This window comes from Cicer arietinum, chromosome 7 (assembly GCF_000331145.2).
Source record: "Cicer arietinum cultivar CDC Frontier isolate Library 1 chromosome 7, Cicar.CDCFrontier_v2.0, whole genome shotgun sequence".
Taxonomy (NCBI): domain Eukaryota; kingdom Viridiplantae; phylum Streptophyta; class Magnoliopsida; order Fabales; family Fabaceae; genus Cicer; species Cicer arietinum.
Window position 1 is genome coordinate 11,779,451 of NC_021166.2, and position 17,849 is coordinate 11,797,299.

The window sequence follows — 17,849 nt, forward strand, 5'->3', positions numbered from 1 at the left end:
GACTGTCTTGTTGCTTACCTCTCAACAAGATCACCAAAAATGCATCTAAGAGTGCCATCTGAGAAGAAAGCGTGGTTTCCCTCCAAATGAAATCCATTTTTGTGAGCATGAGAAGGAATTGACAGCAAAGATTCTAGGCACGCCCACTGAGTCAGTAAAAAATCAGTTAAAATATTTTAATTAACCAATTAATTTTCTAGCAGCTAAAGTTTCACCATTAATTGGAAGGCTGATTTACCACAACACAGGTACTATCGTACTGGAGAAACAAATGAATAAATGAATATGCAAAGCTGATTATCACGATCCAAACAAATATCATATGGCAAAAAAATGTGACCCAGGACATAGAGATAGATTAGCACCTTTATATCCAACAAAACAGCCCTTCGAGTTCTTGCCAAAATTCCCGCTCCTAGGAGATCATTGATATTTTGAATTAAAGATACACACATATAATCTAACTGAGGCCTGCCTTCTATATCAGAAAACAATTGCTCATTTTCCTCAATGAGAAAAAAAGATTGAGTACAGTATGTAGAAGCTATAACTTTGAGAACTGGGACTAATGCTTCGTATGCTGCAAGACAAACTTCTGCCTGTGCCTGCATTAAACATACACAGCAACAGCAAAAAGTATATCATCACACACTTCAATCATAAGAGAAACACACAATTCTTATAACAGATAATGCATCTAATATGGCAGGTACCTCTGAGAAAGAATGTGGAGATCTAATAGTCCTCCAGAAGAATTGCCGCATAAAAGTAAAAGCAGAGCTAAGCAAAGCATCTCTTTTATTTTGTTTGCACCACACAAAAATTAATGATATTGCCTTCACTGAGATCGTCTGCTTGGTGAAACACGTGACAATCAGACAAGTTGCAAAGATGGAAACAAACGTTGTGGTTTAATCAAAGCAAATTTTCGAAAAACAGAAAGCATAAGTGAACTGATCAGGTATAATAACAACTTGTCTAAACATTCACGCTTTGAGCAAAGATAAGTCCGTTGAGAAGAAATAGAAAAAGAACATGATAAAAATGTGGGTTTTTGTTTAGGAACCCAGGAATTGTATTAAAAAAGAATTAGAGGATTCACTTGCATTAAGAAAAGATAAGAAATAATAGGAAAGAATATCTCTACTCCGAGGGTCACTACTCTATTCAACAAACTATACAATATTCAAAGATATCCCAAACTAAACTACATAGCCCTATACACAATAGGCCTAATTACCTCATAACCAACTAACTATTATAAACTAATTCTACAGATCTAAGTCCTAACAGCCTTGATAATGATATTGGTAGTACATCAATACAATGGTGTAACATCCTTTCAGGCATCAACAATTGTATTCAGTAAACGAAAAACCAAATTCCAAAATAACAACCCCTGCAATACGATAACTGTATATTGTTGATTATGCAGTAGGGAAGAAGATCCCTAACTACCCACAGAGCAATGCTCCTTCAGACAAAGATATTTCCCTGCCCAAACCTTTTAAAGGTTGTAAATGAAAATATGATCCATGATAACCTCTCTCTCTCTACACTACCTCTTATACCTCTTGTATACAGACGGTTGTGGGTTTCAGCTCTGTTGGTGTCCAAAACCGACCGAGCGCTTCTTATTAAAATAATTTTTTTATGATTTTTACCAAGTCAAAGAGAGAGTAATCGACCGAGCACTTCTTAAAATAATTTTTGAACGATTTTTTACCAAAGAGAGATCGTTTATCATTTGCAACAAATAAACCTAGCGCCTCCTCTCAATCTTTCCACCTTCTATGCTCTAGTTCGTCTTCTTCGTAAAACTCCATTATCGACCCCTCTCACAAGACTTTCGCGCCCACGCACAACATTGTTGTAGGTTCCAGATCTCTTGTAGCCTAGTCTCAATCTCTCTTCTTCTGTCAGTCTCTACCTAGATCTGGCCAGGATTGCTTCTCCTATCTACTTCAACACCAGATTTGACCAAGATTCTACCTATTTCCACTTTGCACTCCATTGATCAAGACTGGCCCTTCACGTTAGAAAAATGAGCATTTGTTTTGTTTTGTTTTTTGGGTTTGCTTTTTTTAGTTTTTGTACTTGATTCTAAACTTGAAATGCTTCTGTACTTTTTAGTTTTTGTACTTTGTTATCATGAGAGAACTTCTATGATCAGAGATATTTTGCCTTAAAGTTTTGGATTTGTTAAAGATTTTTGTATCAATTTTTGTTTAGTCAAAAACCGACACAATTACCCGACCACCCGCTGAAACTGCCAAACCGTCATCCGCCATAACCGCTGCCTCAAATGGTCGGAGATGGACCAAACATTCTCAACCGCGGTTTCCTTTAGTAAGCCATTTTCAAACCCAACCCGAATGTTTGTCCACCCCGACCTGCAAGTCCAAGGATGTCAACAGCATGGAGGGTTATCCTCCGCACTGGTTACTAATTATGGAAGCTTCCTTTCAGCACACACAGAAACAGTTTAACAAAAAAACAGTGCTTTAGTTTTAAGATTCCCTATTAATGAAAACTTCTATTTGAATTTTAATATTTTATATTATTGCTTTAAGCCTTCAATTCAAGGCTTAAACTTGTTTTTTCCTTGGCTTTTTTTTGTATTATTTACTTGTAAGTTTTGCTTAATACCTACGACTCTTTATTGTTAACTATGAATATTTCCTAAACCAGGAGTAATTTTTAAATTTGAGCATTTGTACAACAAATTTATGAATGGTGTTCATTCTGCAAGTGATTTTGGGTTGGCCAGTATGTGCTGTTATCCAAGATTAATAACTATCTTTTTGTCCTCACTACAAGACCAAAGGATATTCCCAAGCAGAGGTGGGTTAAAAATTATCAACAAATATATATTATTTGTTCTATACCTATCAACTTAGTTTTTAACAGCTGGCTCCTTACCTCTAGGCTCCATATATAGAAATCTGTTGAGTGCCCAAACTATTCAAGCACTATCATTAAAGTGATTGCACTGTATGAATAACGTAAAATGTTAAAGCTAGAAAGAAATAACTATTATTGAGGAAATGAATGTATGAACCCTTAGCTACTTGTCCGTAAAAGAGTATAACTACAATTCACTGGTTTAGATATAAATTCCACAGAATGGTGGCACCTACAACGAATAATTTGCCAGCATCCAATTCTGAAGATAAATCAAGCAGCCAATGATAATAAGAGAGCAGCAAGTACCTACCGCCTGCAATACGGCAGTGGTGGCAGAAATTGGCAACCTTCTCTGACTAGGTCCTCCAAGTTTTCCTTTCACCGCACCAGGCAGTGCAGCGTCCTCTGCAACAGCACCAGACCAGAAAACGGAACAAGACTGGTTTGCAAACTGAACCAGATCATCCTGCATTTCAATAACCATTTAAGGATCATAAACCGATAAGTGGATTTCCACACCATAAATCATAGGAATAGTTATAAGAAATAATACCAACAAATAAAGAAATTTATCAACAAGCTTCTTCGAGATGTCATCTATGAAACTCCAGTCATCAACTACACCAGGAAAGGCACTCCCTATATTTGTTCTGGGTTTATTGCCATATTCGGCCACTCTCTCTGTTGTTCTGCGAAGCTCCAGAATCAAGCTCGAGGCAAGAATCAAGAACTTGACTCCTATTGTATCATGATTTTGTTTGAAGCTATTAGAGCCAATCTTTTGAATGAACTGCAGCAATAATAGATACCCATTTCTATTGTTAGTGTCGACACAACCGAATGATAGAGGAATGACAATCCTGTAAGGACTGAGCAGTATAAATTGCAAGTCACAGAATGATTTACTGCACATAGTAAAACAAATATTATAGAACCCAACACATCAATAAAATTTTCCTTGTTCTGTAGAACTAATTAATCGCCCAAAATTTGGGGGGGAGTTAATAAGCACAATGTTGCAAATATTTAAATTGTGTTTATTTATAATAAGTGTATCGGCCCATTACTCAAGTCCATTAGTTTTAGAGTAGTCTATTTAAATAGTTTAGTGATTGTATTCAGAAGTGTATCGGCCCGTTTTGGTGGTTAATTTTCAGGTCGGAGATATTTTATTTTACTGGTTTTCACACACCCGACCATTTGTTTGATGTTGACACTTGACAGCCATACTCGCTTGTTGCTGTTTTTTCTCTATTTGGTGATGTTTTTTTTTTAGATTGCAGAAGTTAGTAACACTTATTACGGTGTTACTCCTCTCGGAATGAGTGATAGCAGTTCCCGATTACTTACTGCCTCTGGTATTATGCCTAAGGATTCTTGGATTTTTGTAGCAACCGATCACATGACGTCTCATTCAGAAATGTTTACTTCGTATGTTTCTCCATCTAGTATAGATCATATTACTGTTGCTGATGGTTCTCGTACTCGTGTCATTGGCTCTGGGAATATTGAACTCCAACTGTGTTTTAAGTTGCAAAATGTGTTACATGTTCCCACACTCTCTCATAACCTTATCTCAATTTGTAAGTTTAGCAAGGATCATAATTGTGCAATAATCTTTTTTTCTTCGCATTGTACTTTTCAAGATCTTGCAACATAGAAGACGACTGCAGTTGTGAAGGAATACTTTTAAGATCTTGCAACATAGAAGACGACAGCAGTTGTGAAGGAACAAGGAGGGTTGTACTATTTGTCTGGTAAACGAACTAGTCATAAGGTGTTGTCTTTGGCAGTCTCAATCAGACTCTCGTGCTTCACAAATATGGCGTTAGCACAAGCCATCTTAATCATCCTCATTTTTTCTTGATGAGGTCTTTGTTTCTTTCTCTGCTTATAAAACAATCTGTTAATCATTTAAGTGTGATATTTGTGAGTATTCTAAGCATCATCGTGCTAATTTTCCTTCTAGTACTACTAAAAGGGTTGAACCAATTGATCTTCTTCATTCCGATGTTTGGGGACCTGCCCCTACTTCTAAGATTTCTGGTGCAAGATGGTTTTTTTCGTTTATTGATGATTGTACTCGAGTAACTTGACTTTATTTGATGAATGATAAATCAGAAGTACCTCAGTTGTTCATTTGATTTTACAATATTATACAAATACAATTTGGAAAAGCCATTAAAAGATTACTTTTTGACAATGGCAAAGAATATGTTAATCATAGACTTTCAAGTTTTAATAGTAAACAAGGGATTATTTATGAATTCCCATGTGTTGACACCCCACAACAAAATGGAGTTGCAAAAAGGAAAAATCGTCACTTACTTGAAGTTGTCCGAGCTCTTCGCTTCCAAATGTTTGTTCGAAAGTCATATTGGGGTGAAGCAGTATTGACAATTGCCTATCTAATTAATTGTGTGCCATCTCGGGTTTTAGGTCATGTTAGTCGAGTTCAATTTCTGACTTCACTTTACTCTTACGTTTGTATCATGCATAGGCTTGAGCCTTGAGTATATGGATTTGTTGCTTTTGTCCATGTCCATAAGCAACACCGAACTAAGTTGGATTCTCGAGCAATTAGATGTGTCTTTGTCGGTTATCATCCTAGCAAAGAGGGTACAAATGCTATCATCCTCCTAGTCGTAAGTACTTTGTTTCGAAAGATGTAACCTTTCATGAAAATGTTTCTTACTTCATTCGTCCTCAGCTTCAAAGCGAGAACGTAAATGACTTGGAATCTAAGTTCGAATTTATGGTCCTTGGTCCTAGCTTTTCTGAGATACTTGTTTATACTCCATCTTAGTCCTGAGAGACATGTTTCATCTCCTAATACCGATACTCATGTTTTTGCTTCATCTCCTAATCCTGAATCTGAGCCTCCTTCTAACTTTGTTCCTCTTTCTGAATTTGAGTCTCCATTCACTGAAGATAAGGCTAGTAAGCCAATTCTTGTTTATCAAAGAAGTAAACCTGACATGCTCCACATACAACTTCAATTGATCGAGTCGAAGGTAAATAATAAAAATGATCTCTCTATTGGTGATTCTCAGGCTTTTGATACTTGTGATACTAATTTGAATTATTTACTTATTACTTTGAGAAAGGATAAAAGATCATGTGCCTCTAAATATAGATATCCTATTTCTCAATTTGTCTCCTCTAAACATCTTTCTCCATAATATTAGGTTTTTATTGCAGCTATTCATTTTGTGAGAATCCCATCGTCTGTTTAAGACACATTCCAAGATAAAATTTGGGTCCAAGCTATGGATGAAGAAATGAAAGCACTTGAAAAAAATGAAACTCGAGAGATTATTGAGAGGCAAGGAGGTAAGAAGCCAGTTGGATTCAAATAGATCTTTACAATTAAACACAATTCAGATGGCACCACCCTTGATCGTTACAACGCCAGACTAGTGGCAAAAGGATATACTCAGACATATGGCATCAATTATGAGGAGACATTTGCTCAGTGACAAAGATGAATACTTCTCGGATCTTACTATCTCTTGCTACCCACTATAGATGGGAACTACACTAGTTTGATGTCAAAAATGCTTTATTGCATCGAGACTTAGAGAAAGAGGTGTATATGGAGATACCTCTAGACTTTAATCTCAAAGGTGGAGCCAATAAGGTGTGTCAATTGAGAAAGGTCTTATATGGACTAAAGCAATCCCCTCGGGCGTGGTTTGGAAGATTCACAAAGGCAATAGTGTTCTTGGGCTATAAGCAAAGCCAAGGTGATCACTCTTTTTTTCAAACATTCACAAGGGAAAAAACTGATTTTACTTCTTGTTTATGTTGATGATATTATTGTTACAGGAAATGAATTGACTGAGAAACAACTATTCAAAGAGAAATTATCAGCAGAATTTGAGATGAATGGCCTTGGGCATCTCAAATATTTCTTGGGAATTGAGGTAGCCTACTCAAAGCAAAGCACTTTTATATCCCAGAGGAAGTATGCACTTGATCTTTTGCAGGAAATAGGCAAACTTGGATGCAAACCATCGAGTGTTCCCATTGAACAAAATCACAAGATGAGTTATGAGTAGGAAAGTGCCAAAGTTGACAAAGTACAATATCAGAGATTAGTGGGAAAGTTGATTTACTTGGCACACACTAGGCCAGATTTGGCTTATGCAGTTAGCGTAGTGAGTCAATTCATACATAACCCAAGGATAAGACATTTACAAGTTGTAGATCGTGTTCTACAATATATCAAAGTCACTCCAAGGAGGGGACTCTTGTTTAAAAGAGGTGGAAGTCTAACTATGGATGCATACACTTATACTGATTATGCAGGTTCAGCAAGTGATAGAAGATCTACTTCGAGCTATTGTACTTTCTTGTTGCTTGGAGGAGTAAAAAGCAAAGTGTAGTGACTCGATCAAGTGCGGAGGCAGAATTTAGAGCTATGGCACAAGGAATTTGTGAGTTATTGTGAATGAAAATTGTGCTTGAATATTTGAAGATAAGGTGTGAATGTCCTATGAAGTTTTGTGACGATAAATCGGCCATCAGTATTGTTAGCTGGGATTGATAGATATCTGTCCACCGGCTTGAGAAGGAGTATTGCAAATATTTAAATTTGTGTTTATTTATATCAAGTGTATTGGCTCCTTAGCCAGGTCCATTAGGTTTAGAGTAGTCCATTTAAATAGTTTAGTGATTGTATTCAAGAGACAATTTTGAAATAATATTCCAAAAATTATTCTCCAATTCTACACACAATAAAGGAAATAGCATCATAAAGAAAATACAAAGTTGGAAGGCAAAAGCAAACCATTAAAATTGGTTCCAGAGGATGTTCCTCCTTGATTGCAAGGAAAAGAACTCTTGTCCATCTATTTGCTTCAAACTCCCATGCACTAACGTCGCCGTCGTCATAATTAAGAGAACTATCAATGGAAAGAGAATTACTGACAAAGCTCTCTGGGAAGCCATAAAGGTTTTTGCAGAGTTTTGTCGCATTAATACAGCAATTGGTACAGCAATGCTTGTAACCACAACCAGAGAGCCATCGTTGCACAGTCAACCTTAATTGGCCTGGGGGGAAGAGGTGGAAAGTAGTTAGATTCAAACAACAGAAAATCACATATCACCCAGATTTTATAGGCAAATTGACTAATTAATTGACTACCAAAAGGTTAGATGCACCAGCATCACACAGAACAGCATATGCGTTGAAAAGTCAATCTACAGTCAATTTTTAATATTATATCCCAAAACTTGATTGAACAGGGCAGTGGTTTCATTGAAAGGAAAATCCTTGGAGGAAAGATTTTTCTGACATTCTCAATTTTCAATAAAATCTACGTCTTTTATTCTTGCTTCTATCAATTCATATTTCTCTTCTTCTCTGGGATTGTAACAGCAATTTAGAATAGAAAATGGATAGTATTTGATAGTTCACTCTGCCAGCTTCTTTGGTTCAGTACATATTACCAATGTGATGATTTTATGAGTTTATTTATTTTCCATTCGCACACAATTTAAGGGAAAATAGAGTGTTTAGCATTATTTCTTTTCAATTTAAAAAATGGAGTAGAGATACAAGCTCATGACTACAGTTAGATTGTTGGAAAAAAAACTAGATATTAGAAATTTCACTTACCACCATAATCCGTAAATTCGCGTGGCAAGGCTGAAATGAAAAGCAAAAGAGTTTCAAGAGGAATATCAAAAGTGCACAACACAGAAGCAGCAGCCTCAAGAATCCTGCCGCAAACTGTAAACGTAATCAAGGTGTAAGATGACTCTATGGCTCCTAACGTTATCAAAATGAATATTAAAAATCACATAATCCAAGTACACTAAATATAAACCTTGAAGGCGGTAACTGGGATTAAAATGTTGTTTGCTGCTCTCAACAACATATCTAAAGATATCCAGTAAGTTTTTTTTATCAGTTTGACTTTCCATTCCAGTAACAAATTCCATTGAAGTGAATGGTTCTGTCCTGGCATGAATAAGTATTCCAATGCCGGTAGAAGCTGAAGCAATGCATTCAGCAAGGCCCATAAGTCCAGCCCGTCCAAAGGATTGATGTTTGGCGGTGGATGCTAAATTGCATAAAAATGAAAAGAGCTTCCTGTAAATAACTTTAAGACAATATAAGAAATGTAAAGCCGGAGTATTTTATTACATATATTTACATTAACAGATAAATAAAGGATTAGCATTCAAAGCATTACGGGTAGCATTACCACCAGACTATAGGCAAACAAGGGTGTTATATTTGTGAACAATAAAAATTGGTATGGGTGTGTGCAAGAGAGAGAAGCCTTGGTTTAAAATCTCTGGTAATATGTTCTTTTATTCAGAACAAAAAAAAAAAATCAGGTCAAGAGATTCTTCCTCTCTCTTTGAACATATGTCGTAGAAACCCCCTAAAATACTCAATAACTGCATTTAACTATTGCTGGCTAACAAGTAATGGGTTCTCACATTCACTCAAGCTAAATGCACTGGAACAATGCAAATATATTTTTACTTCTTAAACCTTAGTAGAAAAATACTGGTCCACTAAATCAAGCAGGAAGCATGTCATTCATCATATTAATTAAAGTAAAGTAACATATTCAAATGCCTGTTATAATCTCACAGATCTTAGAGACATGGGTATGGTCATCTAACTAATAAGCTAAAACTTCAAGTTTACCATGTTAGGGATCTTGGACAAAGTTGTCTAAGTTATTTAGAGACTGCATGATATACCTACCAATGTGGAAACTGGAAAACTCTTAACTGATTGGCATAAAGGTTTTGGGTGAAACAAGGATAAGCTAATGAATTTTTATTTTATAAACACGCCAAAATACCAGTCTGCTTAATAAACAAGTTTTGAAGCATACCTTGGAGCTAGAAAACTAACGTACTGCTGTAAAAACTGGGCTGCACCTTTAATCACGGTTGATGTATAAACTCCTTTTACACCTAAAATGTCAATTAAACCATGGCAGTATTAAGAAGAATGTAATATGTTTACAGTCGCATAAGGAGAGGGAGATGTACTTTATCATACCAACGAGTGGAACATCAGATTTGAAGAAAGTAATAATATTGAGTGGAATAAAACCATTGAATAAGCAGATTTTTTTGATTAAAAATTACTCTCTCCTACCACAGTCAGTGCCCCATTTGTAAAAAAAATTGCCCCGAAATGTATGATCCTTTTAATTTTCAATACAACGTTAATTACTTTTTTTCCAATTATATTCTCTAATTAATACTACTTGCATCCTATGAAACACGGACTCCGACACGGACAGTTCAACACTGCTAATGTAAAAAACATTGGACGCCGAACTGATACACATATAGTTATTTATTTATTATAATTAAATTGAATATGAACATTATTTATAAAAGATCTATATTGAAAATCAAAATATATATGTGAATGTGCGCGCGCACGCAGCTAAGTTTGCTAGCTTTTCACTTTCACTCATTTACTAATGACAAGCTAAACATGATGTAATCAAATTTAATGTCTTTAACCCTTTCATTGATCATCATTGCTTTGAAACATATTTAACTTTGTAGATATGTCTGAGATATGTCTAAGGTATATTTAAGGTGTGTCGAAGTAAAAAAAAAAAAAAAAAGTTTTTTTGGGTATACTTGACGTGTGTCAAACACCGTGACACGCCTGATTCAAGAGGTGCCCATGAAGTCTGTATCTTCCACTTTGCATTTATTGTAATGGTGAATACACCAATAGTGGATAAAGGATTCGGGGTAATTTCGTAAAAGTATCATTCTTTCTGTTTCATTTATACATTTTTCTTAATATGTGCAAAATGTTCAAATGAGTCACTCATTGCTAAACGGAGGTAAAAAAACGGTTAAACCAAAGTAAGGCTTGGACAAACAACACTCCTTGAGCTAGATTTTAGGATTGAATTAGACCAAGCCTAGATTCTAAGATTGTATAAATCTATCCTAGATCTATTATTGGGCCACCTATATTTTTCCACATTCCAGACGTCTAATCTGGAACACGAGGGGAGTCATGAGTGTGTTGAGATCCTACATTCACTAGAGATATGGCCAAAGTAAGGCTTGGGTAATCATCATACCTTGACTAGCTTTTGGAGTTGAGTTAGGCCTAACTCATATTCTAAAAAGGGAAAAACTTAACATAAATTAAAAAATTAATGACAAAAGAAGAAATTCGTTTGAAAGGGCCAAAGGAGTGAAGCACATACCAAATTCTTTATGATGTATTGGATCATTCAACCCTTGCATAAATGGACCAAGAACAAAGGTCTCGGGCACTGATTTTATGTAGTTCCCATAATTCTCCAAATTTATGTCAAGGAAAGACTGCATGATCAGGCACCTTACTGCATTTATTTTGGAAACACCATAAAAGGAAAAATGATGAAAGGACTAATATAATACGTGACAAACTCCATAATTTGGGTGATGACATTTATATCATGACTTAAAAGTTTTACTAACAAAGATATCGGTTGATTCCTCACTTGTCCTTAATGATGACCACACTAACACTAACCTTGAGGATTGTGATGATGAAGGCCTCGTTCCCATAAAATAGATAACCAATCAAAAGGCTCGCCGTATATTTCAAATTGATCTTGATGAACTTTACTGATATTGGTTGCAACATTGAGATACGACTCAGAGAACTGAAGCATCAAGGAGACCTATAAGAAAAAATTATTTTAACATATTAGACGCACTTGTAGTGGAAAGCACAAAACTCAGAACCAAAAAATGAATGCAAGCACTAGGAATTATTTGACTGAGAAACTTTAAACGGACTAGAAACAACAAAGCTTGACAACTTCATATTCCAAAATACACTATATTCTCTGCAATTTAAAAGGGTTTCTCGACTAAGCCAGCCATATAAGGAATTGTTGAAAAAACAAACAAAAACAAAGATGTTGATGAGGTAGACAAACACATAAGATGACAAACAACATACCAGGGGACAGGAGGGTGTATTACAAGTTTACAACTTCCTACCTTTTTTCTCCTCACTTATTTCTTACTTCCCATTCCTATAGGGGAATGCTAACATGTGCCCCACGGGCACCTGTTAAGAATCCAAATGTAGAAAAAAAAATCTTGGAAGTTGTGTAATTCAAACTTTAGAATCGTAAAAAGTGAGATTTTTCACTTAAAACTAGTTTTTCATTTCTTTTTTTATGTCCTTAACAAGTTACCTCCCATCTTCATCAATCCAAAACCATATATTTTACAGTAGGGTTTTGAAGCTTGTTAGAATACATAAAAACCATCTCATAAAATCATAACTGTATCTTAAAATATCTCAAATGATTTCATAGGAGTAGTTTCCATGATTTATTTTTGCCATTCAATTGGGATTACAGTCTTGTATTTGTATAAACAGAAGTCAGTGCATTGTATTTTAGAACACAGCATTACAAAGCACATACACAGATGTATGTGTGCGTGTGTAATATAATATATATATATATATATATATATATATATATATAGTACAAATTTTGTTTTCTTTTGCATGATTTATACCTGATGATTCCAAGCTGCTTCAACTAAATGGGTACCATATTCTTCAAGCATCTCATATAAAAGCACAAATGCATCCCAATACTGCTGGCTGTCAAAAATCAGTTCATCTAATGTCGAAAGCTTCCCAACACCAAGTGACTTGGCTTCCTTGTATGCCCATAATTCCTTCCTTGTCACCCCACGAGGTACTGAACACTTTTCGTTGGTATTTCCTTTTGAAGTGCTAGAGAGGGAATTGGTTCCTTCTAGTATATTCAGAGCCATCTTCAATATATGTAAGCTCTGCTTCCTCACTAAACTCTCCTTATCAACCTGGTCAGATTCATTTTGGTTCTTAAGCAAGCAAACCAACAACAAATTAAGCAATGAAACAGACAACTACTAAACAGAACACGTACCAAGCCCATCTTTATCTCATCCCAGAACTCTTTTTCTGCTCTTATGTCAAATTCTTCGGCTTTAATGACTGTATCACTATCAGAAATTTCATATTCTTCTGTCTGCCAAGAAAAAGAGAAATACAGAGAGAGTATATTGTATCCCTCTCTCCTCTCTAAAGGTCCAATTGAAAATAGTGTTTTACAACAGTTCCATATTTTCATGAAGAAATATGCCCTGAAAACCAATAATATACAAGATAAATTCATACAGATAAAAAATGTATAGAAAGTAGAAACCACATAAATATTGATAAATTCAACTAGTTATACCAAGAAAAACCATGTTTCTGACCACGAAGTGAGATTTCAAATGAGCAAATAGCAGGGAATGCCTTGAGAATGATAGGAAGAAGAAAACCAATTGCGCAAGACCTGTGTTCTTGACTGTGCAAAAGCATCCGTTCAGTCATATTACACAATTCCAAAATCAAAACTTTAACAAATGTATCTGCAATACATCCTTCTCTTTCTGCTGATTTAGAGGCTGTTTCTGTATGCAGAAACTGAAGGGAAGATTCCAGAATTACAGACAAAACATTGCAAGATGTTGCCAATTTGAAACAATTTGATGAAGACATAAATTGTGCCTTGTCCGTTACGTCATGTGAACCCTGATAAGATGATTCTCTACTCCATTTATAAAAACACAAATCCTCATTATGAAGCATCCCCATTGAAAGACCAAGCGATCTTAAAAAAACAGGCACCAAAGTTTCTTCAAGAACTTCCAAGGTTCCGGTTTCAATCACAACGTCAATGAGCGATTCTGTTATCTACCATATCAAATTACAAAATAGTTAGATGATAGAAAGTTCTCCAATAATAACTACCAATAAAACACAATTTCCTAGCTATTTAACATTGTATTATACCTGGTTAAGCAAGCCATGCTGAGATGGTTGCATCACCTTAGCTAAAGGAAGAAAACACCTCCACACAAACAATTGAATCGCATCACAAACAGCCCCTACAAATAAATAAAATAATTACATGGAAGGATGCCTAGCAAAAAAAAAAAAGAGCTGGAAATGCTCCATTTCAGCATAGCATTATAATTTCTATTAAGAAATTCATTTCCAAATACACAACAAAGAAAACAGCATGTAGTTTAACAAAAAAGCCATAGTGAATATCCAAAACAAAACGACATATAAATCAGACAGCATATCAGCAACTAACCTGTTTTTTTAAGGAGGTGACAAAATGCACCCACCAATGAAACCAAACGGAGACGTTTATCGGAATCCAAAGTACCGTCCTCCTTGATAATATCCTATTAAATTCAACAAATATAATCAAACATAAAAACTTGAAGAAAAAATAAACTCGATATTAAGTTAATAAATAAATATAAACAAATTCAATCCTACAACTTCTAGAAAGGTACAAATCAACTAGCAAGAATATCAGGTTATGAATATAATTTGTCATAGTTGATAAGAAATGCATAGAGCCATAGAGGAATTGAAATGATAGATGAAGAAGATGAATGAATACCTTGAGAAAACGAGGGAAATCATGGAGAAGTGAAGCGAACAGTGAGGACGAAGACAAACCGGTGGATACAAGAATGCAATCAAGCACCGCCGGAACGGCCGAAGGAGGAACTTGATCGAAGCTTTTCGATAGCGAAGCAACGACTGAAACCATTAAAGCTGCTTCTGATTCAGCTTCAGCTTCGGGCATTGTAATCACCATCACTCTTCTCTCAAGCTGCTACACGCTTCAAAACTCGATAAGTTCTGTTTTTTTTGGGGGGAGGGGGGGGGGAAGAAAATATAAAAACAAAAAAGGTCGATAAGTTAAACCCTAATTTTGGGTTGATAAACCCTGAATCAAGCACGTGTCTGGATTCGTTAATGCAACGTTCATTTTCAATTCTTCGCGCCTTTCCTTAAAGGCTGCACGGGTACGATACCGGCGGCACTAACGTCCCCCTATATACATTTTTAGGTCTCTCATTTTTCTTTACAATTTTTTACTTTTTATTTATTTTTTGAGAGGTCTTTTTTCTTATTCTTTTTTTATAATAAAATTTAAGTGAAATGATGGTGTGTTAATCTAAATCTGTCTCTAATAACATTAATAAAAATCTTTAGAGACATGCAGCTTCAAAATAATAATAAATTATTTTAACAGACAAATAATAATAATTTAATGACGTAATTTTATGCAATTGTTTAAAAATGTTAATTATTACATTAGGGAAAAAATATAAATATAACAGTTTGAATGAATCATAAAAATCTGAAAAATGTCATCCTAAAACATAATAAGATATTTACTGTGATTTGGACTCAATATTTTCTTTCTATCGGTTGTTTTTTATAGTTGGTTTACTCTCGTGTTTTTTTTTTTTAGTGTAATCAGCTTTAAATATAGTTTGTGTTTTAAAGTATTTCAAAAAGCCTTTCAATCATCACCGTTTTGTTGAGGTTGGGTTGTATTTTAGTAATTGGTTTGGTATGCTGCGAGTTTCGTTAAAAACATGTGAAGAGATATGAGGTCCGTGGGGAATTCTCAATATGTGAAGTTTGTTATAGAATTGTATATTAAGGACTTTATCGGTAAAATTTTATAAAAATTAACGCGGCAGTACCCTTTTCCCGTATATTACCATTAAATGAAATAATTAGATTGGTATAGTTTAAACTTTAAAAGCATTGGTGAATCACATACTAAGACATAAATATTTATACTTTGAAAGATCCAATATCTAATGGTTGTCAAATATCTATGAGTATACACATCATGTGTTGAAGTGCATATTTGTCTATGTTTATCCAAACTTAACATATTCAATTTTTTTTGTGACCTTTGATATAACAACATATAGTTGGGTCATATGTAGAAACTGGTCTTGATATATACAATGCAACTTTATAAAGAGACTGACATTGATTCTGGTTAATAGTTACAACAAAATAAAGATAAATAGGATATTGTCTTATTTGAATGGTAATCTATAATCATAAAGAACCGAATACATCATTAAAGTATTTTTATTTTATTTTTTTGCTAATATTGTTACCGGTGATTATAGTTGTTGTTATAGTATTCTCTCCAAGTTCATTGAATTGCAAACAGGTTCCATTGCACAACCCATTTGTCCAATCAATATTTCTCAAGTGCGTTATAGGAATTCCAACCTTGGGTATTAAGTGATTATTGGGTATACCAAAACATTTGACGTCATTTTAAAACTTTGAAGTAAATCAATCTCCTTATACATATCATCTTCATCATATTTGTAGGTTATAGATATTCCTTTGACTCTCAATCGTTTACTCGTTTTCAAAGGTACTTGATTTCAACATGCATTTTGTAATATTTATAAGTAACACTTTTTTTAATTGGTCTATACTTACACTTAGTTCACATCTCATAATTTAAGATATCACTATTCTAAATGTGCTGTCTATATATCTTATCCCACAACTACAACAACAAATTCATAACATTTTCTTACACCCCTGAGTCGGATTTAGGTTTCTTACTAAATAAGTAATCGCGCAATTACATTAATAGACATTGATGACCGTTTGATCTTATCTTGAATGGACAATCACTAATGTTCGACGACGTGATTACATGGTTTTTTTTTACATAAACTCCCTTAAAGTCAAATAAATAAACAATTTTAATTTTGACTATGTTTGGATAAACAACATATTTAAACTATAATAACAAAAGAGCTTATGACTCTTGATTCACAAAATTGATCTATCTATTTTAAAAGTCGACAATTTTGGTATCTCCCTATGATTTTTTAACTAAAAAATGATTACGTGAGATGTTTTAAATAACATAACATATGATACGATGGTATAGAATGATTAACACTCATTAAATTGAAATAAAAACGTCGTGAAAATTTAAATTTAAACTTCATAAATTTTTCATATTTTTAATTTAATTGATGCATTTAGATGATTCTATATCATAAAATTGTATATCACGCCATTTAAAATATATTAATTTGTTTATATTTTTTATATGCAAAATCATTTATTAAATCCCCGTAGTCAAATTAATTTAACATTTATTAAAGTAAAATACAAAACATCACACATGGATAATAATTTTTTTTGTTAATCGAGTCAGAGAGGCAAAGAGACCCCGTATTTTCTTTTGCCATTTACAATAGATATTTATCAATTGTTTTATTTATTGAGTCAATATGACCATGAACAATTGGACTTATGTGAGACTTGTGTGTGTGTGTGTGGTAAAATAGATATTTTCTAGAGGTCTAATGCCTTAGTTTTAGTTGTTTCTCCCTTGTGCTGCTGGTCCTATAGAGAAGTCAAAAAAGGGTTAACATGTATATAGAAAAAGTATATATAAGTTTGAGAAAAAACTCATGTTCAATTCAAAAGGTGGCTGAAACTTGTTTTGTTTGGAACTCATATTTATTAAAAAACAGATAAATTTCATGATGGTTGAGGATATATGAAATAATTGCTACATAATGGAGTTTTTTTATTTATAAAATATATGTACTCTAACGCTCAAATTAATATACTGCTTGAGGCGAGTGAGAGGTAATAATAAGAGTCATATATTGATAGATGATAGAGTAAGACTTATATAGATATAATGAAGTTGTAGTGAGCTTAGACCAAACTTTTGGCCACTCTAAAACAAAACTCAAAAGTTATGAGAATTATATTGTATAATATAATGGTGAGAGTTTATGAAAACATGATATAAAGACCCTACGAAATTGTTATAAGCTTTAATTTTTTCTATAGATTTATTCAAACACCTTTAAAAAAAATTTATGGGTAGATAAATATATATGAACTGAAAATAAATCAATTCAAATAAACATTTAATAATATTTATATAGTTACTACCTCGTCTTATAATATAAATAATAATTAGTCAAAGAAAATTGATGTATATAATTCAATTAAATTACATACATACTTAATAATTTTAATTTATCAATTAAGTATTAGT

The 17,849-nt window shown here is 34.0% G+C and overlaps 1 protein-coding gene across 1 annotated transcript in view; it reads right to left on the reverse strand.

Moving 5' to 3' along the window:
• LOC101498987 (uncharacterized) overlaps positions 1 to 14,822 on the reverse strand; it is a 31,229-nt gene extending 16,407 nt beyond the window's left edge. Inside the window, exons 1-17 of the mRNA XM_004508906.4 lie at positions 14,382 to 14,822; positions 14,064 to 14,157; positions 13,757 to 13,851; positions 13,155 to 13,657; positions 12,843 to 13,059; positions 12,445 to 12,756; positions 11,438 to 11,588; positions 11,127 to 11,264; positions 9,771 to 9,852; positions 8,742 to 9,007; positions 8,531 to 8,644; positions 7,700 to 7,962; positions 3,461 to 3,697; positions 3,218 to 3,373; positions 714 to 851; positions 366 to 605; positions 19 to 146 (exon numbers count right to left, since the gene is read on the reverse strand). Of these exons, the coding sequence (XP_004508963.1) occupies positions 19 to 146; positions 366 to 605; positions 714 to 851; positions 3,218 to 3,373; positions 3,461 to 3,697; positions 7,700 to 7,962; positions 8,531 to 8,644; positions 8,742 to 9,007; positions 9,771 to 9,852; positions 11,127 to 11,264; positions 11,438 to 11,588; positions 12,445 to 12,756; positions 12,843 to 13,059; positions 13,155 to 13,657; positions 13,757 to 13,851; positions 14,064 to 14,157; positions 14,382 to 14,582 (3,335 nt within the window). The 5' untranslated portion in view covers positions 14,583 to 14,822. The remainder of the gene's footprint in view (positions 1 to 18; positions 147 to 365; positions 606 to 713; positions 852 to 3,217; positions 3,374 to 3,460; positions 3,698 to 7,699; positions 7,963 to 8,530; positions 8,645 to 8,741; positions 9,008 to 9,770; positions 9,853 to 11,126; positions 11,265 to 11,437; positions 11,589 to 12,444; positions 12,757 to 12,842; positions 13,060 to 13,154; positions 13,658 to 13,756; positions 13,852 to 14,063; positions 14,158 to 14,381) is intronic.
• Between the last annotated feature and the right edge of the window lie 3,027 nt (positions 14,823 to 17,849).